The 22,671-nt window shown below is 42.0% G+C and overlaps 1 protein-coding gene across 11 annotated transcripts in view; it reads left to right on the top strand.

Moving 5' to 3' along the window:
• Window positions 1-22,671, top strand: part of PLCB4 (phospholipase C beta 4) — a 460,969-nt gene that overhangs the window by 264,320 nt on the left and 173,978 nt on the right. For 10 of the 11 annotated variants that reach the window (XM_070471870.1, XM_070471879.1, XM_070471874.1 and 7 more), the window contains one exon: window positions 11,730-11,828. In XM_070471870.1, the coding sequence (XP_070327971.1) occupies window positions 11,730-11,828 (99 nt within the window). Of the gene's footprint in view, window positions 1-1,431; window positions 1,558-11,729; window positions 11,829-22,671 lie in introns of all 11 variants that reach the window. The other variant, XM_070471875.1, reaches the window with a different exon arrangement.

Below are 22,671 nucleotides of genomic sequence, written 5' to 3' on the forward strand. Positions count from 1 at the left end.
ACGACTGAGCGACTTCACTTCACTTCACTTCATGTGGTTGGGTTGGGAAGGGATTAATTCTCTATGAAACTTTTTTATTGGAGGTAGAAGGTAAAAGATGAACATTTCCCTTAAGAAAACCCGTAACTGAGCCTCGGTGCATTTTTGTTTACTTGAAAGCTATGTTACCAAGTGCAAGTAGACGCTTTACAAATGCATTCATTTGTTCACGAATAGAAGCACAAAAATGGAAAATGTCTTGGTTGACTTGGGGGAATCTGCAGGTTTATTTAAAGTTTGTATTTATTGTTGAGGTGCAAATTGTTAAAGGGCATTTGGATCATGGGGAAAGATATCCTGTGGAAGTACTTTTCAAAGGGTCATTGGAATAGAAAAACAGAAGTTATCTGAATTCATTTCTAGATGACATTCTATGCTACTTTCCTTGATTCAGTTGAACAGATATATGTTGAATGCTCGTCTCTTCAAGGCAGAGCAGTGCCTTCTCCTTCTCAGACTGATTTGGCAACTTGCTAAGTAAGCCTTTTAGGAAATATGCCCAGCTTCAGTGGGCCCACTGAACTTGTTTCCTTGGGCTGCTGTTAAAAAAATTATCACAAACTAGTGGCTGAAAGCAACAGAAATTTATTCTTTCATAGTTCTAGAGGCCAGAAGTCTAAACTCAAGGTGCTGCAGGACATGCCCCCCGCAGGCTGAAGGGGAAAATCCATCTCTTCCTTGTCCAGCCCCTGGGGACTGCCGTCACTCCTTGGCTTGTGGCTGCATCACTCCCATCTCCGGCTCCGTGGTTGCAGGGCCTCCCCTCTGCCCCTGTCAAACCTCCCTCTGCTTCGCTTTTGTTAGGACTTATGACAGCATTTCAGGCTGGCTGGAAAGATGGACGATCCATGGGAACCTCTCCACCCTTAAGATCCTTAACTTAATCACATCTGGAAAGTCCTCTTTTGCCATAAAAGAACATTTACAGGTTTCAGAGACTGGGATACAGGGGTCATTTGGGGGCCACAGTTCAGCCTGACATACCCAGGATCTTCCTTAAATATACCTGATTTCATGAACATCCGCTGTCTGCTCTCTACAGAACATGAGACATAGGTCCAGAAACAAAAAACGACTTGCTGAAGTTTTGACCCAGCTGCCATAATGGAGCAGCGGTGACTCCATAATCCAGCCAGTATACCTGGGATAGGTGGTCTGGTAAGTTCTGAAGACCACCCTCTAGGTCTAGTCAAAGAGATCAGACAGCAGATCTGAGATGTGGGGCAGCTCTCCTTGCCTGGTTCATCCCAGCTGAATGGATGAGGGGATGGGAGGTCATTTCATGGGTGAAGGGCAGGCATATCCTACTGAGTCTCTGGGCTCCCACAGCCTGCCTGAACCCCCTGGTGGGCCTCCCCACTGATGCTTTCCTTCTCTCGTCATCTTCTTTAGATGGAGCTTTGTACCACTTGCTCAGAAACAAGGTCTTCTGGGGCTCCCCTTCTCGCTAGTCCTATCCCTGCAGTCCAGGGAGGTTTTTCCTCTACCGCAGTGTGACAGCTAATCCTTCCCAGTTGCGTAAGTACTGAGAAACAATGAGGCTATTTAAAGGCTCCCTGGCCTCCTTCCAGTAGCCGCTCAAGGTGTTTACTCTGGAAAAGGTACCGAGTTACACATCCCATCCTTTGTGTAAATTCTCCTTCACTTCCCGTGTTCCTTATGAAGGACCATTTCCTGTGGGCTCTGTGGGGGTGAGGTGGTGTTCTTCCAGGAGACAATGAACCTTGTAGTGTCTTCTCAGTAAGGCCTTACAAGGCAAGCCGGAGAATTGGAGGAGAGGGTCCTTTGGGGTGGCAGTACAAGCATTTTGGGTTTTGTTTTATATCAGTTACCTCTGGGTGGAGGTTGGAGATCATTGCACAAAGGACATAGTTAAAGAGTGGTCAGTTCTTCCCTCCCTGCCTTTTAAAAGAAGTAGCTATTTGTCCTTTTAACTTTTGTGGAGTCAGTTGAACTGTGACACATATCTTCATTTATTCCCTTTAAAAAATCAGTTATCTGGATCAAACTGCTGTCAAACACAACTGGTTGGGTCAGTGTTTCCTGGTCTGTAGGTCATAGTTATGCCCAAGGAGGTATTTCAGACTGCAAGGGGCAGCCCCCGCTCCCCAATCTCATTTAAAATTGGGAAAATTAAGGATATTCCAGTGTCGTTTTTCGAAAGTACCTCTCTTTGTTTAGGATTTGCATGCTCTGAAAAAGCAAGCAGTAAAATAGCTCCTACCTCCACTGCTAACCTCTTTCAAGATCAAGGTCAAAATTACCCTCCTCTTACCATTAGCCCTACCAATGCCCTTCACACAGTGAGACCTTTATAATGAAATTAGTATCCCAGGTAGACATGAATATTTAAGTAGTAAGGATAGTAGTAAAAGCAGAGAAACATCTGCACTGAGAATGTCTGCTGTGTGCCCTTTTACTGAAAAGATCCTGGGAGAACCAGAGTTAAACCAATGAAAGATGATGTAAGTTGATAAAAGCTATCTTTTCATTTTCATTTTCAGTAGGAGGTTTTCATATCAAGAGCTTCTTGTTGCTATTCCCTTTAAAATAAAAACAAAGGAAGCATTGAAAGGAATGGTTGGCAGGAGTGGAGAGATCATAGAACACCTAGAGATTTGCAGAGGAGAGGTGTTTTGCCCACCAGGGAGGCCACCATGTTGTATTTTCATCTGACTTTAATGCTGATACTTAGGTCCCTGTAGTTAACTCATCTTATTATAGGTCACTGAACAACACACCCACGACAGCCTGAGGGGGTCTGCAGGTCTGTTTCTCTCTGCAGACCTGTTTCAGGATGTGAAAGGCAGGAACACACACCAATACACTAGAAGCTTGCATCCATGCTGCCTTGGATGAAGAGGCTGTGTGAGTCGACTCTGAAAAATGGGCATGGAAAGACACAGAGGCAAATGGGGAGGGACAGAGATGTGAAAGAGAAGAAGAGACCAGTGACAGTCACTGTGGGAGACACACAGGGACCCGCCCCCTCACAGATGGACTGTCTTCTCCCACCAGATGTGATGTGGCTTGTCCGCCTTGGCCTTCCATAGGAAGCTTCTCACTTCATCTGGGCTGGTTAGCATGCCCTTCACGCTTCCATCAGTCTTCAGCCTTCTCAGTAATACGTAATGGACTAGCTCCTCCTTCAAACTGCAACGGTTGCTGTTCTGAAGAAGCTGCCTTGAAATGACTCTTTGTCTGTTTTCAATTATTCCAGGCTAAAGAATCATGTATCTACCTCTCTGTATGATTTCAACTTTTTTTTTTTTCCTTTTTGGAATTTGCTTTCTTTTTTATTTGCCAAAGGAACATATTCGTATAATAAATAAAATTCCAACATAGAGATAACATGAAAGATACCTTGGTTTTTCAGCCCCAACCTTTGTTCCCTCCCCAGAAGTAAGCAGAGTCATAAATTTGGAAGGCTCTTTCCAAACTTATTAATAACATATATATATATCCAAAGAAGTATATAATTTCTTTTGTGTGTGTGTGTGTTTTTACATAGATGGCACTACACTGTTCACTGTAGCTGTGTATTTAGGTAAATGTTGTCACACTGGTCCTATTCCATATCATTACATGGCTTCCTACAAAAATATGGTTTTCATTTAATGGTATGTATTAGAGACTTGTCACATTCAACTTCACATCTTCTTGTTATGTGTGCCTGTATGAGACTTTTTAACACATCACATTGATATGTTTTCCTTGTGGAAAGATCCTGAATTTTTCTTTCAATAACTTTCTGGAATAGACTGGCTCATATTTTGCTAGAGGTTTTTCTCTGTGAGAATGTGCTTTAGGGTTGGTTGGTTTCTTATTAACATTTGTGATATCATTGTCAGGGTCGGATAAAGGACCTGGGAAATGAGTCAGGTAGCACTTCTACTTTTTTTTTAACTATCCTGGAAAAACATTGGTACCCAGGATTTACCTTTTCCTTGAATATTGGTAGAACTCACCTGTAAAGCCATCTGGGCCTAATCTTTTGCTATTTTTTTCCAGTTTCTTCCAAAATCACTGGTGTGTTTAAGTGTTCTGCTCATTTGTTGAGCCAAATTTATTTTAACTTTGAGAAACATCCACTTTACGTTTTTAAATATTTTGGTTAAAGTTACACATAGCACCTCTCACTGTGTTCACCTTCTCTTTGTATTTATACTCCACCTGCTATCATAGACATCGTTGAGTTTATGGTTCTTCCTCATCACTCCTTCCAACCCTCGTCCCTCTCTCTGTCACTCGCATCACAACCTAGGTATGTAATACATAGCTTGAAAATAATAAAACAATGATCAGTAAAAGTGACTTATTTTCTGAATATGCATATATTAGATCAAATGTGGCGAGTGACAGAGAAAGGGGTTGGGTAGGAAGGAGAACAAGGAACATGAAGAGTTGGACATGACTTTGTGACTGAACGATTCCCATCTTTTGTTCCTAAGAAGTTTATAATTTCTGCTTTGACTACATGGTTTAACTCAAGAATTGTTCGTCAGTGTGTGTGTAGCTTTATGTTTAATTCCTCTGTGTGTAGGTTTTACCCACTCTCTGTCATTGACTTCCTGGTGGCTCAGATAGTAAAGTGTCTGCCTACAATGCGGGAGACCCGGGTTCAATCCCTGGGTTGGGAAGATCTCCTGGAGAAGGAAATGGCAACCCACTCTAGTATTCTTGCTTGGAAAATCCCATGGACAGAGGAGCCTGGTAGGCTACCGTCCATGGGGTCGCAAAAAGTCAGACACGACTGAGCAACTTCACTTGGCATTAAGCTATAATGAATTGTGGTCATTACGCATGGCCACTGTAATTTCTTTCCTTTTCTAGACAGAACTAGAGCTTTAATTCCAGGTTAACCAGCAAGGAGACTGGAGGCAAGTTTCTATAAAATGTGTCTTTGCAATCTGTAATTTCTTTTTTTTTTTTTTCCAATTATTTTTATTAGTTGGAGGCTAATTACTTTACAATATTGTAGTGGTTTTTGCCATACATTGACATGAATCAGCCATGGATTTACATGTGTTCCCCATCCTGATCCCCGCTCCCGCCTCCCTCCCCATCCCATCTCTCTGGGTCTTCCCAGTGCACCAGCCCTGAGCACCCGTCTCATGCATCCAACCTGGGCTGGTGATCTGTTTCACCCTTGACAGTATACTTGTTTCAATGCTATTCTCTCAGAACATCCCATCCTTGCCTTCTCCCACAGAGTCCAAAAGTCTGTTCTGTACATCTGTGTCTCTTTTTCTGTTTTGCATATAGGGTTATCGTTACCATCTTTCTAGATTCCATATATATGCGTTAGTATACTGTATTGGTGTTTATCTTTCTGGCTTAATTCACTCTGTATAATGGGCTCCAGTTTCATCCATCTCATTAGAACTGATTCAAATGAATTCTTTTTAATGGCTGAGTAATATTCCATGGTGTATATGTACCACAGCTTCCTTATCCATTTGTCTGCTGATGGGCATCTAGGTTGCTTCCATGTCCTGGCTATTATAAACAGTGCTGTGATGAACACTGGGATGCACGTGTCTCTTTCAGATCTGGTTTCCTCAGTGTGTATGCCCAGGAGTGGGATTGCTGGGCATATAGCAGTTCTATTTCCAGTTTTTTAAGGAATCTCCACACTGTTCTCCATAGTGGCTGTACTAGTTTGCATTCCCACCAACAGTGTAAGCGGGTTCCCTTTTCTCCACACCCTCTCCAGCATTTATTGCTTGTAGACTTTTGGATAGCAGCCATCCTGACTGGCATGTAATGATACCTCATTGTGGTTTTGATTTGCATTTCTCTGATAATGAGTGATGTTGAGCATCTTTTCATGTGTTTGTTAGCCATCTGTATGTCTTCTTTGGAGAAATGTCTGTTTAGTTCTTTGGCCCATTTTTTGATTGGGTCATTTATTTTTCTGGAATTGAGCTGCAGGAGTTACTTGTATATTTTTGAGATTAATCCTTTGTCTGTTGCTTCGTTTGCTATTATTTTCTCCCATTCTGAAGGCTATCTTTTCACCTTGCTTATAGTTTCCTTTGTTGTGCAAAAGCTTTTAAATTTCATTAGGTCCCATTTGTTTATTTTTGCTTTTATTTCCAATATTCTGGGAGGTTGGTCATAGAGGATCCTGCTGTGATTTATGTCAGAGAGTGTTTTTCCTATGTTCTCCTCTAGGAGTTTTATAGTTTCTGGTCATACATTTAGATCTTTAATCCATTTTGAGTTTATTTTGTGTATGGTATTAGAAGATGTTCTAGTTTCATTCTTTTACAAGTGGTTGACCAGTTTTTCCAGCACCACTTGTTAAAGAGGTTGTCTTTTTTCCATTGTATATCCTTGCCTCCCTTGTCGAAGATAAGGTGTCCATAGGTTCATGGATTTATCTCTGTGCTTTCTATTCTGTTCCATTGATCTATATTTCTGTCTTTGTGCCAGTACCATCGTAACTCATGAAAAATACTGAGATAAGCCTGATCATGGTTATATTATTATATGTGTGAGGTAGCTGGGTACAAAGAGAGAATGAAGTAAAGATATATATGGCTATGAGGCTAAATGCATTAAGTAACATATTTAAATTATTTAAATATATTTACCTTATGTAAGTTTCATCAGGAAGCTTCCATTAGCTTCTTATCCTTCTCCATCAGAGGGCAGACAGATTACAAACCACAGTCACAGAAACCTAACCCATCTGACCACGTGGACCACAGCCCTGTCTAACTCAATGAAACTGTGAGCTGTGCCCTGTTGGGCCACCCAAGATGGACGGGTCGTGGTGGAGAGTTCTGACAGAATGTGGTCCACTGGAGAAGGGAATGCAAACCACTTCAGTATTCTTGCCTTGAGAACCCCAGGAACAGCATGAAAAGGCAAACAGATATGACACTGAAAGATGAACTCCCTGGGTCGGCAGGTGCCCAGTGGGTGCTACTGGAGATCAGAGGAGAAATAACTCCAGAAAGAATGAGGAGATGGAGTGAAAGCAAAAACAACAACCAGTTGTGGATGTGACTGGTGATGGAAGTAAGTCCGATGCTGTAAAGAGCAATATTGCATAGGAACCTGGAATGTTAGGTGCATGAATCAAGGCGAATTGGAAGTGGTAAAACAGGAGATATCAAGAGTGAACACTGGCATTGTAGGAATCAGCAAACTAAAATGGACTGGAATGTGTGAATTTAACTCAGATGACCATTATATCTACTACTATAGGAAAGAATCCCTTAGAAGAAATGGAGTTGCCATCATAGTCAAGAAAAGAGTCTGAAATGCAGTACTCGGATGCAATCTCAAAAAGGACAGAATGATCTCTGTTCGTTTCCAAAGCAAACCATTCAATATCATGGTAATCCAAGTATATTTCCTGACCAATAACATTGAAGAACCTGAAGTTGAACAGTTCTATGAACTGTTTTTAGAACTAACACCCAAAAAAGATGTCCTTTTCATTATAGGGGACTGTAATGCAAAAGTAGGAAGTCAAGAAATACCTAGAGTAACAGGCAAATTTGGCCATGGAGTACAGAATGAAACAGGGCAAAGACTGAGTTTTGCCAAGAAAATGCACTGGTCATAGCAAATACCCTCTTCCACCAACACAAGAGAAGAATCTACACATGGACATCACCAGATAGTCAATACCAAAATCTGATTGATTATAGTCTTTGCAGCCAAAGAAGGAGAAGCTCTATACAGTCAACAAAAACAAGACCGGAAGCTGACTGTGGCTCAGATCATGAACTCCTTATTGCCAAATTCAGGCTTAAATTGAAGAAAGTAAGAAAAACCACTAGACCATTCAGGTATGATCTAAGTCAAATTCCTTTCAATTGTACAGAGGAAGTGACAAGATTCAAGGGATTAGATCTGATAGAGTGCCTGAAGAACTATGGACAGAGGTTTGTGACATTGTACAGGAGGCAGTGATCAATACCATCCCCAAGAAAAAGAAATGCTAAAAGGCAAAACGGTTGCCTGAGCAGGACTTACAAACAGCTATGAAAAGAAGAGAAGCAAAAGATGAAAGAGTAAAGGAAAGATATACCTATTTGAATGCAGATTTCCAAAGAATAGCAAGGAGAGATAAGAAAGCCTTCCTCAGTGATCAATGCAAAAACATAGAGGAAAACAATAGAATGGGAAAGACTAGAGATCTCTTCAAGAAAATTAGAGATACCAAGGGAATATTTCATGTAAAGATGGGCACAATAAAGGACAGAAATGGTGTAGACCTAAAGGAAGGAGAAGATATTAAGAAGAGGTGGCAAAAATACACAGAAGAATTATACAAAAAGATCATCACAACCCAGATAATCACAATGGTGTGATCACTCACCTAGAGCCAGACATCCTGGAATGCAAAGTCAAGTGGGCCTTAAGAAGCATCATCAGGAATAAAGCTAGTGGAGGTGATGGAATTCCAGTTGAGCTATTTCAGATCCTAAAAGATGATGCTGTGAAAGTGCTGCACTCAATATGCCAGCAAATACAGAAAACTCAGCAGTGGCCACAGGACTGGAAAAGGTCCCTTTTCATTCTAATCCCTAAGAAAGACAATGCTAAAGAATGCTCAAACTACCACACAATTGCACTCATCTCACATACCAGCTAAGTAATGCAGTAATGCTCAAAATTCTCCAAGCCAGGCTTCAACAGTATATGAACCATGAGATTCCAGATGTTCAAAGCTGGATTTAGAAAAGGCAGAAGAACCAGAGATCAAATTGCCAACATCTATCAGATCATCAAAAAAGCAAGAGAGTTCTAGAAAAATATCTACTTCTGCTTTTTTGAATATGCCAAAGCCTTTGACTGTGTGGATCACAACAAACTGTGGGAAATTCTGAAGGAGATGGGAATACCAGACCACCTGACCTGCCTCCTGAGAAATCTGTAAAGCAGATCAAGAAGCAGCAGTTAGAACTAGAAATGGAACAACAGACTGACGGCAAATCGCGAAAGGAGTATGTCAAGACTGTATATTGTCACCCTGCTTGTTTAACTTATATGCAGAATATATCATGAGAAATGCTGGGCTGGAATCAAGATTGCCAGGAGAAATATCAATAACCTCAGATATGCAGATGACACCACCCTTATGGCAGAAAGTGAAGAAGAACTAAAGAGCCTATTGATGAAAGTGAAAGAGGAGAGTGAAAAAGTTGGCTTAAAGCTCAACAATCAGAAAACTAAAATCATGGCATCCAGTCCCATCACTTCCTGGGAAATAGATGGGGAAATAGTGGAAATAGTGACAGACTTTATTTTTTGGGGCTCCAAAATCACTGCAGATGGTGACTGAAGCCATGAAATTAAAAGACGCTTGCTCCTTGAAAGAAAAGTTATGACCACCTAGACAGCTTATTAAAAAACAGAGACATTACTTTGCCAACAAAGGTCCATCTAGTCAAAGCTATGGTTTTTCCAATAGTTGTGTATGGATGTGAGAGTTGGAGTAAAAATAAAGCTGAGAGCTGAAGATTTGGTGCTTCTGAACTGTGGTGTTGGAGAAGACTCTTGAGAGTCCCTTGGACAGCAAGGAGATCCAACCAGTCCATCCTAAAGGAAATCAATCCATCAGTCCTGGGTATTCATTGGAAGGACTGATGATGAAGCTGAATTAAAGCTGTAATACTTTGGCCACCTGATGTGAAGAACTGACTCATTTGCAAAGACCCTGATGCTGGGAAAGACTGAAGGTGGGAGGAGAAGGGGACAACAGAGGATGAAATGTTTGGTTGGTATCACCGACTCAATGGACATGAGTTTGAATAAACTCCAACAGTTGGTGATGGACAGGCGTGGTTCGGTCCCCGGGGTTGCAGAGTTGGACCTGGCTGCGCGACTGAACTGACTGACTGAGTCATTTAAGTTGTTTTGTTAAATTTCTATATGTGATAGCCAGATCCTCAATAGTCTTCCATTAATTTCTGAGAACTGTTATCTGTTTGTGACTTTGCCATTTTTTTCTTTGTATTTTCAGCTTTTCAATAGATATATTGATGCGCTGTGGTCACATGTTTAATATGAATAACTTTTAAGTAATTTTTATCACCCCTTCTCTTCATGTGACTACTTATTGTCTCTCTTTTTTTCCTTGAAGTGTATTTTGTCTAACATTGTTACAGCTGTTCCCTTCTTAAACTTTGTCTGTTATATCTTCCTTTCCTTCCTTCATTTTTAAATTCCTATATAGCTTTCATTTCATAAATATTTCTGGTAAATGACTATGATGCTTCCTAATTTGAAAGCCTCTTTCTTTTATAAGTGAATTCAGCATGTTCATGTGATTAGAATTAGTAATGTGCTGTCATTTTCCTTTGTGTTTCCTGGTTATTGTGTGTCGTTTCCCCCCCTTCCTTTCCCACATTTTTTATCTTTTTAATGGAGACTCACATTTCTTTGTTCTGTTTTTCCCTCTTAATAACTTGAAAGTCATACTTTACATTTTAAATTTTCTGTTAGGAAAATTCTTAAATTTTCAACACTCATAGTTGATCTTCTATTTTTCTGCTAATATCTAGAATTTTAACTGCCTCTATTTCACACCCTAAAATACTTCTGTCGCCCTTTGTTCTGCATTTCCTTCCCTCTAGCACCTCTTGTATCAATGTAATCTGAGGTTTGGATGCTCCATTGTAATTTCTTTATCTTTTTCTTATAGTTTCGTTTTTTCTTTTTGTATAAGACATAAGACTCAAGAGTAAACTCCCGTTTTTTAAACTTTCTTCTTTCTTTCTCCCTTCCAACCTTACTTCCCATATCTCCTATTTCTAAGTTTTTTTTCTTCTTGACAGAATATATAGTACATTGAATCTTCCAGATTATTTTCACCTCAAGATATATTTAGTTGTGTGTATCTTCCACTATCCTTTATACTGCCTGCATCGCTCAATTTTTTTCATATTGAGGACACAAATGTCAGATTTCAGAAATGTTTAAATCCTTCTATTAGGTGGTCTTTGAACCTTGTTTCCATTCTCCACAAAAGGGAAAAAAGAAAAGAAAACGATAAGGAAGTTATAATCTAGCATCAAAATCCTGGATTATATCTATATAGGAGGTGCTGGAGGGAAGGATATATGGAATGAAGGGAATTAAAAAACATTTTAGGGTGTGGGATATTTTAAATTCCAGATATTGGCAGAATAGAAGATCTATGAGTGTTAAAAATTTAAGAACTTTCCTAATAGAAAATTTAAAATGAAAAATAGAACTTGCAAATGATAAGAGGGAAAAAATAGAATAAAGAAATATAAAGAAAGCAGGTAAAAGATATGGGGAAAGAGGGAATAACAGTCTAGTGCAGGCTTGTAGAACCACTCACTCTTTGCACCCTACCTATCCTATGTATAGGTTTAGGTGTGTGTGTGTTTTCCATCCAAAAACTTCAGATTTTATGTATAAAATTACATTATAGGATTTGAAGAGGAAGGGGGAAGCCTCCCAAATGATCACCTCTGTTATTTTTTCATATTATTTCTTTAGGTGTAGCAACCAGGCCAAGGGGATTCAGGGTCAGATGAAGAGAATAAGGGAAAAAACACAAAAGTCAATTAATAGACTTAGTCTATGTGTGTGAAGCAAAGCTTTTGCAAACACATAAGTATCAAGTGATTAACCTTTGCTCTGCACTTGTTTTTTTTAATTGTGTACACTCATTATATATTCTTTTTCATTTTCAGGTCTTGACTCTAATCATGGCCAAACCTTATGAATTTAATTGGCAGAAGGAAGTTCCTTCCTTTTTGCAAGAAGGAGCAGTTTTTGACAGATATGAAGAGGTAAAGGAGTGTTATTAATCTTTTCCCTCAAAACATTATGATTTTTTCATTTTAATTTAATTACAGTATTGAGTAAATAGTATTTGACATAAGAACATCTTGGAGATTTATAAGTTGGAATAGTTGGAAAGAGTCAAAGTTATGAGATATAATAATGATAATAATACTATAATTTATTGAGCACTCTCTGCCCCAGCTATAATAAGGATGATGACAGTATAAATTATTGTGTGCTTACTGTGTGCCAGAAAACTTTCTAAGCACTTCCTGTGTATTATTTGTTCAACTCCTTACAATAACCTTATTAGGTCATTGCCACAATTATGCTTATTTTGCAGATGGGTTTCATGGAGTAATAGTTTTTGCTTGATGAAGTGCTTCAGGCATTCTTTCCTCATAAGACTTTCTATTTGTCATAAATGTAATAGCGCTCAGACTTTGTGCTGGTCACTTGCTTTGCTCATCTCATTTATAGAGACCAATTTGACCAAAGCTTTGCTTTGCATACTTCTGCTTCTGCTATTTATTGCTTGTGCCCTTGCAAGGTGTCGGTGGCTCCAGATTTTCTATAAACCAGGGGCTTGAGTTCATCAATCTATTCAGAAAGTTTAGGTAGGTGAGTGGAAGCCTTCTTTGCATTGTTAATGTGTTGTTTTTCTTAGAGTTTAGTTGAATTTGAAGTGAGCTGGAGAGAGAAATGTGATGAAACTCTATTGCCGCTATAGTGAAGTAAGATGCAAAACTTGTTCAGACTTCATGTAGAGTCACAATTGGTTCCTTTCAAAATCCATGGAATATATTATATGTGGCCTCCCAGGGTTTCAGATCATCAGGCTTTTCTCATGAGGTCTGTGGGCTGACACAACTCAGTAATTTGTTAACTTGGTTTTTCCCCAGTGTGTAGCATGATGCTCTCTAGGTTTGTACCATAGCTGCTTTGTGTAAACAAAGTTGAGGAAAGAAAAGAATGGACTCAAATGTGGTCACTGTTCTCTGTACTGAATCGGTGTATTGGGGTGACAGTTACTTATATGACTGCAGCGTTACTGCTTCTCTGAAAGAACAGCTAACTGCATTCTGCTATAAGAAGAAAGAGAAAACAATTTTCTACCACCTAGAGGCAACCACTGTTAACTCTTTGGTAGTTTTTTTATAATCTTTTTCTACTCTTTTTGTTTCTCCTCTTCCATCATTATAGAGTAATCTTTTGAAAATGTAAATCAGAACCTCTTCCTCTATTTAAAATGCTTCCATGGCTCTCTATTGTATTATAGGATGAAGGAAACTAATCAGAATGAAATACAAGGCCTTCCATAATTTGACTGCTACCTTATTCTCCAATCTTGTTCCCCACTAGTTTCCTATACACATTCTTGGTTTTAACACTAACAATACACTTACAATTTCCCCAATGAACTATTCTATTTCATGCTTTGTATATATACTGCTGCCTTTTCCTGAAATGCACTTATCCCTCCCTGTTTCACTGGTCAACCCCTATTCATCCTTCAGAACCCAAAGGAGAAATCTTTACTCTTTAATATCTTCCTTGACCCATTCAATAAGAATTGATCATTTCTCTGTGCTACCTCTAATGTACCCTTGCACATATTACACTGTACTCACCTTTTTATTTAATTTTTTCATCTCTCATAGTGTACCCTGAGTTTAAGGGCCATATTTTACTTATCTTTTTCTCTACAGGGACTAGCAGAATGTCTGCAACTGCCGAACTCACTGTATATGTCTAATATCTAATGTCAAAAGGGATTTTAGATGTAATTGATCCCAACCTACTCTGGTTTTATTATAGTTTGTACATTTTCTTGGTAATTGAAAAGGTGAGAGGACATAGTAATCCCTGAGATCCATATGAAAATCTGTATTTCAACACATTCAAAATATTAGGCTAAATCATATCACATTTTCATCTTTTAGATTAAAAATTATCAATATCAAGAATTTGATATAGTTCAAACCTAAGGGAAGAAGTAAAAATCACTCAGTTGTGTCCGACTCTTTGCAACCCCATGGACTGTATAGTCCGTGGAGTTCTCCAGGCCAGAATACTGGAGTGAGTAGCCTTTCCCTTCTCCAGGGGATCTTCCCAACCCAGGGGTTGAACCCAGGTCTCCTGCTTTGCAGGTGGATTCTTTATCAGCTGAGCCACCAGGAAAGCCCAAGAATACTGGAGTGGGTGGCCTATCCCTTCTCTAGCAGATCTTCCCGACCCAGGAATCGAACCGGGGTCTCCTGCATTGGAGGCGGATCCTTTACCAACTGAGCTATGAGGGAAGCCCACAAAGTAAATTCACTTGCCTACTTTTGCCCACTTTTCACGCCTTGGCAAAAAAAGCCAAGACTAGCCAAGAAAGCATCTCCAAGCTTTCTCCCAGGTACGCCAGGTCTAGACTGAGTCCCCGTGCCACCACGGTGATGGCAATTGCCCTTCATTGTGAGCTGACAACAGACATCTCTCCCTGAATCTGCTAGAGTATCCCGGAAGATGTGCAGCTTTCTGAGGCAGTTTCCCAGGCTCTGAAAATCTACAGGGTAATTTAAAATACTCGCTGGCTTTCAGCTCCTCAGAGAAGGTCATGTTGCAGAGAATAAGTGCAGTCAGTGGCTGAGTGTTTCTTTGGTTGTCACATAAGCAGGAACCTCGGAGAAGGCAATGGCACCCCACTCCAGTGCTCTTGCCTGGAAAATCCCATGGACGGGGGAGCCTGTTAGGCTGTAGTCCATGGGGTCGAAAAGAGTCGGACACGACTGAGCGACTTCACTTTCACTTTTCACTTTCATGCATTGGAGAAGGAAACGGCAACCCACTCCAGTGTTCTTGCCTGGAGAATCCCAGGGACGGCGGAGCCTGGTGGGCTGCCGTCTATGGGGTCACACAGAGTCGGACACGACTTAGCAGTAGCAAGCAGAAACCCATTAGAGAAAAAGTACTTTTTTTTGGATAAATTGTAATGTGATTTGATAAACTGTAAGTTTATCATCATCCAATCATTTTTATTTCTCATGGTGGTTTTTTTTGTTTTGGTTATTAATCATTACAACTCACTTATATTTAGAAAATACTGATGACCTGCACTTCTAAAGGCATTTGCTTTCTTCCAGGTTCCTCTGAAAATGAGATAAAGCTAGAAGAAAAGAAATCTTAACAAGTATTAAATATAATCTCATTAAGCTTTCAACTTTCTTTAGAGCTATTTTACTAGAATGACAAGTAAAAACATTTTAGCTTCAGAAAGTAAATATATCTCTTCATGAAACATATAAAATTGGTGTTGACCTTAAAAATACAAGTTATTTTACCAGCAAAAGCGTGTTTATTTAGGAATAGAAGAGGAATTGCAGTTTGAGACAAACAAGCTACAGTAAAAGCCACTGACAAGGGCGCGTCCCTGGTGATTCAGTGGTTCAGACTCTGCCTTCCAGGGTAGGGATGCTGGTTCCCTCCCTGGTCAGGAAAGGACAGCCCCACCTGCCATGTGGCCAAAAGCCCAGGAAACATAAAGTGGAAGAAATATTGTAACAAATTCAATAAAGACTTTAAAAAAAAGCCATCGACAGGTCCAGCTAATGAAGCAGGGCAACAGTATTGTGGAGAGAAAAAGGAAGTTGGGAAGGGCTGTTTTGAGTAAAAATCCACTGGAGAAAAGTGACAGGAGGGAAGTGGCTGCCGCTCGCGGGCGATCTGCTGGGCTGGTGACTTCTCGTGGGAGAGGCCATGTAACGTCTTTTCCTTTGGGGGGGCTGTCTGTATTCTTTTTTTTTTTGTCTGTATTCTTTTGATGGTTCTCAGCAGTGATGATTCTTCTCTGTAACTGATAATTCTGAGGCAGTTTCCCAGGCTCTGGAAATCTAGAGGATAATTAGAAAAGACTTCCTGGCTTTCAGTTCCTCAGAGAAGGTCATTTCAAAGAGGTTAAATGTAGTTACATCCAGTGGTGGCTTGTGAGAGCTCCCCCTCCTGGCCTCCCAACTCCGTTTTACTGAGGTTTCCCTTTATTAATTTTCAAATCAGAAAGCCAGAGTGTTTCAAACAGACTGTAGCCAGTTTTTCTTATTACAGTTGATCCTTGAACAACACAGGTTTGAACGAGAACAGCTTCATGGTACACTTTTACACAGATTTTTTTTTTTTTTCAGTAAATACCTACCATTTGTTGTTGTTTAGTTCTAAGTTGTGTCCAACTCTTTGCAGCCCCATGGGCTGTGGCCTGCCAGGCTCCGCTGTTCGTGGGATTTCCCAGGCAACAATACTGGAGTGGGTTGCCATTTCCTTCTCCAGGGGATCTTCCCTACCCGGGGATCAAACCCACATCTCTTGCATCTCCTGCATTGGATTGTTTCCACCATGCCACCGGGGAAGCCCAAAATACCTACCATAGAACCTTGCAGTCCTCAGAGGGCTGAATCTTTGAATGTGAAACGCGGATATGGAGGCCTGACTGTAAAGTTATAGTCAGATTTTTTGATTGCACTGAGGTTGACACCCCTAAAATCCCATGTTGTTCAAGGATCAACTGTATTTTCCTATCTTGTAAGAGTTGGTTCTTTGGAGCCACGGCCATCAGAATATTCAAGGCAACAAAATATAAATAGATGAGGTTTGTTCCTGCAGTTTTTGCCTGAACAGCAGTGAGAGATGACAACTGACAGCAAGTGGGAGGAACGGGAATTAGAGAAAACACAGCGTGATCATCCCACAAACGCCACAGCGAAGGGACCTTTTGTGAAGGAAGGGGAGAGTGCCTTCAGCACTGTATGGCAGCTAACGTTATCGTGATGGCTCAAAGGACCGGGTAAACATTAAATTGTGTTCCTCACATCAGTTTAAAGAAGGCAGGGAAGTGTTCAAATCAGTGGGTGAGCATTCACTAGGTCAGATTAAAAAAATAAAAATACTTACTAGACACTGCTTTAAAAATATGCATTCTTTTGACAAGAAATGTAACCAGTGCACCTGTATTTAAGTATTATTTTATTATTTCTGCTGAAGGATTTCTTTTGAGGTAGCCCCAAATTTCAGAAACCGCAGCCTGTGTTGTAGCCTCTGATTGTATTCTCATGCCGCTTCAGAAGATCTTTTTATCTAACTTTACTTGACTTTTAAATTACTTACATGCAAAACCTGTTTTGTTTTCTAAGTAATGCAACAAGTGATGCAAAAATCTTCAGAGACGTTTCTCTTGCAGAGAGAAACGGCAGTGCACGTGCAACCCACGTGTTTCTAATTCCGCTGGCTTCCTGACTTCCCTTCCCTTTATTAAAAGGCTGAAGACCCCATCTCCTGGCTATGAGAAGCCTCCCCAGCCTTTCCTAGAATTCCTCGGTACTTACAGCATCCTCGAAATACTCATCTCCTCAGTGCGTGCCTTCTATTTTTATTATCACTACTCTTAAGTATAGCATCTGACCTACCTCACTTTTTAACTTTGTGGCCCACACTGTGCGTCGTGCGGGATCCCATTTCCCCAAACAGAACAGATCCCACGGCCTCCGAGTGGATGCACGGGGCCTCAGCTGCTGGGCCTCCGGGGAAGCCCTGCTCTCTGCTTTCTCGCCACTCTGCTCCCAGGACGGTCCGCTGCTCTCATTTCTCTCTCTCCCTAAACATTACGTGCCCACACCTCAGGAACAAGGATGCTGTGTCAAACAGGCAGATCCAAGTTTTGGTGGGAGCAGAGACGAAGTCCAGCACACAGCAGGACACAGTAGGGATCCTGAGGAATAAATTTCAGTCGGGTGGAGAGGTGTCTCTGTCACCGCCTTCTTTTCCCCCCACTCTTCCAAGAGACCTGTTGCTGTTTCTCTTCTTTCACTTTTTGATCTCTCCCTCGGAATCCTTTTCTAATTCATAATTCACCCTTTTCCTTTTTCCCCATATGAAATTCCTCTTCTCCAAATGAAAACTACAAAAACGCCCCCTCAAACCAAGGAGGAACATGGGAAATTCTGGTCGTTTCTCACCCTGCGCAGTGTGGCTCTCAGCCCAGCTCACACTCTTGCATCCAGACTCTTGTGAGACCTCACATTTGCATAATCTTGAAAGAGAACGGATGTACTTAAACAGACCAAAAGTTTGAAGACGTTTATCCCTTGAAAGCAAAGTGGTCTGTTGTCCTCGAGAAGTGGTCACCAGCAAAAATTTGCAATGATGGACATGGTCTGTATCCTGGTGTTCTTAGCACATGTTAAGGGGATTGTGATAGATGGTTGGTAATCTCAGGGTTTTTCCCTCCTGTTTGCGGCTGTCATTGAGTTGCTAAAGTGCATCCGACTCTTCCTTTGCGACCCATGGACAAGCCCCCCAGGCTCCTCTGTCCAGGCAAGAAGACTAGAGTGGGTTGCCACTTCCTTCTCCAGGGGATCTTCAAGACCCTGGGTCTCCTGCTTGGCACGTGAACTTTTTACCCCTGAGCCACCTGGGAAGCCCCTTTCCCTCCCAACCCAAGCACAAAATCTAGACTGCACTTACTTTTCTTAGAGTGCAACAGTTTCTCTTTAGCAAAATTAATTTAGTTTGGCATTTGAAAAAAAAACAAAAAATGTGGCCAGTGGGACTGAGGAACTGAGTTTATTAATCTTAATGTTAATTAAAATTTACATAGCTAGATGTGGCTGGTGGCTATCTTATCGGACAGCACAATTTTCTAGAATATCAACTCAAAGTACAGGCAGATTTTAAAATACCATCCTCTTCTCCCAACGCACAGAAGGAACTCTCAGCTCACTAACTGCAATCTACAGCTTCATCAGCCGTTTCTTCTCGGTGGTAGCCGGAGCGGAGATTTAGATATCTCATTAGAGGACTCCCCGCAGCTGCTACTCTCTGCATATCCCAGACCCCGGCGTGGGCTGGGCTGCCTTTTTCCTCACCTGGGGACTTGCATCTAAGCAAGCTGCCCAGATGGAGTGCCTTTTCTGGCTAAGCTTGGTGTTTATTAGCCCCTCCTACTGAAACCCTCAGCAGCTTCCCTTGCACACAGACATCACAACTGCTGCTAGGAAAACAGAAACAGTTAAGGCAGTTGTCAACCTCAGAGGAATACGGAGGTGCCGGGTCAATAGAAGCTGAAGGAGCCTAGTTTCCAAGGCAGCCCTGAAGCCGAGCTGTAGGCCTCAGCAGCCTGCACACCCTAGGCTGTCCATCACGGCAGCGAGGAGTCGTCCACGTGTGATGTTCAGAAAGCTAGAAGCAGCACCCTCACAGAATGCACTTTGACTTGCAGGTTTACTTAGCTCTTCAGGGACTTCACTAGCAGGAGGATAGGGCTAGTTGTGAGAACACCAGCGGAGGAGCGGCGAGGCGCTCTGTCAGGCAGAGGCTAAACCAGCCACCGCCTGTGCTGTGCTGCCGCTTCCGTCGTCTCCGACTCTTTGCAGCCCCATGGACTGTGGCCCCCCAGGCTCTTATGTCCATGGGATTCTCCAGGCAAGAATCCTGGAGTGGGCTGCCATTTCCTTCTCTGGCGATCTTCCCCTCCCAGGGATTGAACTGGTGTCTCTTAAGTCTTTGCATTGGCAGGTGGGTTCTTTACCACTAGTGCTACCTGGGAAGCCCATGTCCCTGCCCTAGAGAACAATTAATTTCCTGGACTCAACTGATGGACCAGTGGTTAAGACTTCACCTTCCAACGCAGGGATACGGGTACGCTTCCTGGCTGGGAAGCTAAGATCCCACACGCCTCACGGCTAAGGAACCAATACATAAAGCAGAGACAATACTGTAAGAAATTCAGTAAAGACTTTGAAAATGGTTCACATTGAAAAAAAAGGGGCGTTCTTCTATAGAAATAAATCATCCTTGGAGAGGCCCTCTAGACATTGCTCCTGTAAAATATGTAAAGGATATTGATACATAGCCATCTTTTTATCTCATTCTCAGGTTTTAGATAGTTTAAACTGAACTGTACCCACAGAGTCAGGATATCTGGCTCAAAATGTGGAGAGTGGAATTGTAGCCTATTACTTACATTTACAGTGATGAATGCTTACAGAGTCATGATAATGGTAATAACAATTACAATCACATTCATTAGTCTTTTGATGCTTAGAGCCAACCTAACAATAGACATGAAAGTTAATTATTATTGACAGAACAGAATGGAAAAAAAAAAACACTGTTAACTTTGTCAGTGCAAAGTAAGGGTACAGACAGATCTTGGAAAGTAGAACTGGTTGGAGTCAGAGGAAAAACCAGAGGCTTAATAGTCTCAGTGGGAGGAAATGTTGATAGTTAGTTGATGGTGCATGAAATAGAGACTTGTGTCCATTATTTACAGCCAATCACAAAACCAAATCTAGTATAACTTCACATGGGGAAAGGGGAGGAGAAGTAGGGAAATGAGTTCAATGGAGTTCCATGTCTGAATTTTTATCCTAAGGAACCTATCACTACGTGTGCCTAGTAGATGACTAGCTCTGTTATTGGCTACATCCTGCTGTCTTCAGACACCAGGCCCTGCTAGAACTGGACACATAAAACAAAAAACGTGGTGTGTCACTCTTCCATCCACTGAGGTGCACCCCGACGTCTCGGTCTGACGTTGCAGGCCCTCAGCGTGCAGCCCACGGCATCCTTCCCCCACCCCAGCCCCGCTCTGCTTCCTGTGATAGGGAAGCAGTGGGTTGTGCTTCTTGTGGGGCCAGGCACCCCCTGGGCAGTGGGTCTGGGGGACTGAGGAGGCCTCAGAGAGCAAGCCCCCTTTGGTTTGGGTGAGGCCATCAGTGGATCGAAGCACAGCTGAGATGAGGGAAGGATCCACCCTTGTGCAGGGGCCTGGGTGTGGGATGCAGGGGCTGGTTTGTGCAGCTGCTGTCAGGGAGGGTGAAGGCAGGAGCTTCAGCTGCAGAGATGAGCAGTGTCCCCCCAGAAATGCTCTACTCTCCAGAAAGCCACTGGCGCTAGATCCTGAAAGCACTGTGAATCGTTTTGTGTGTGTGTGTGTTTTAAGCAGGAAAAGAGTAAGGTCTGAATATGACTGAAAGGTGGATATGCCTGATTACTTGTGACTGAGAGTGTAGAGGTGGGATTGAATGACTGGCTGAACACTCATTTAGACACATAGGATATCACAGAAGAGGTTCAGGGTGGAAATGAATTAGAAGATTTCCTAACCCATGGGTGTAGAAGGTGAGGAACAGTAAGGAGTGTGAAACATAATTGGGATTTCTAGTCCAAGAAGCTGGTGGGCTCTGATGCTGGCAAAGAGAAGGCCAGAGAATGGGTAATTATGGATGTGCTGATGTGGTTCTTCTTCCTAAAATGAACAGTATTTACCATTATATGTTCTGTTGTACCCAAGAAATGGTTTGCGTATATAGAAATCATCTAGGTTTTAGTTAAAAATAAATTGCTCAGAAAGGGAGTTGACGAACATAATAAATTACCCAAGAGGGTGAACAAATGGAGACATTCTGTTCCTTTCTCCGTCCTCCACTCCCAGGGCCATTGTTGGCATCCTGGCTGGAGTAGGCATCATGAGTGGGGGCATGATGTATAAACAGAAATCTGAGAAGTAGGCAGAAGCCTTATCATGTACAGCAGTTCTGTAAGTGTCATCCCCAAAGAAGCATCGTCAGCATCACCTAGAACCTTACTACAAATGTAGACTCTAGAGACTCCCCCAGTGGTCCACTAGTTAAGAATCTGCCTGGCAATGCAGGGGACACCAGTTCAATCCCTGCCAGGGAACTAAAAGTACACATGCTCCAAGCCACTAAGAGCCCGTGCACCCAACACAGCCAGAAATAATGCTTTTTTAAGAAAAGAAATAAATGCAGATTCTCAGGCCCATCTCATAGACACTCTGGGGATGGGTCCAGCAGCATATGTTTTAACACATCCTTCAAGAGACTTGGACACACACTTGAGTGTGAGACTCAGGGGTTATAGGATGGGGATGGGGAGCTTGGATTTCTTTCTGAGTGTTATGGGAAGCTGTTTTCAACAAGGACTGATGTGCTCTGGTTTACGTTCTGGTAACAGTTTAGCTGTGCGGAGAATGGATTTGTAAGGGGAGACGGAGGGTGCTCGGGATACAGAGTCAGGTTCAAGAACACCGGAAGTCTGATTTAAGGAAGGTGAGTTGGAGTCTTAGTTCTTCCTCTTACTGGGTGTTTCCGCACAGGCAATTCTCTTCACATCTCAGTGCTAGACAAGGGGAGCTAGGAAGGCAGACGTGTCTGGAGAGTGTGCGCTTCACCTGGGGAGTCTCTGAGGTCCCTCCCGCCGCCCTCACAGTCATCGCCTTTTGGCTTCTTCCCCATTTGATGGAACAGGTGCCGCCGGAGCCTGAGCGGTCAATCCCTTAATCCCGCTGCATCAAAGCTGCGGGAACTAGTGTCAGTCAGGCTTTTTGCAAAACACACAGGCCTGTTCCTTCCTCTTGACCAGCCTTTGAAACAACCTTGCTGATAATGTCATTTGTGCCCTCAAATCTCCAGAGCTTAGAGCCCATTAGCAACCAGAGCAGAAGGTCTTTAATCAAAGGTCTGTATTGTTTGGAAAGTTCTTGGAAGTAAGTGGACTGGAAGGCAAAAGACTCTGATTGGAGCCTTGACCCTGACATTTACAAGTTACAACCTTGGGCCAGTCCTTTCATCTGTCTCAGTGGGCTTCTAGGAGTAGAAAATTGTGGGAAGGTAAGTACCTGGTGAAACTAATGCAAGATTAAGTTATTTTAGTCAGGTTTGTGCAGACTCATCTTGGTGCTGACTTTCTGTGTTCTTCATGGCCACAAAACTCCCTGGAGCTAGGCTCCATGGAAGTCCTTATTTCTCAGAAGTTTCTGCTTTTAATTAGATGAGGGAAGCTCTGACAAGGCTT

Source organism: Odocoileus virginianus, chromosome 9 (assembly GCF_023699985.2).
Source record: "Odocoileus virginianus isolate 20LAN1187 ecotype Illinois chromosome 9, Ovbor_1.2, whole genome shotgun sequence".
NCBI classification, from domain to species: Eukaryota; Metazoa; Chordata; class Mammalia; order Artiodactyla; family Cervidae; genus Odocoileus; species Odocoileus virginianus.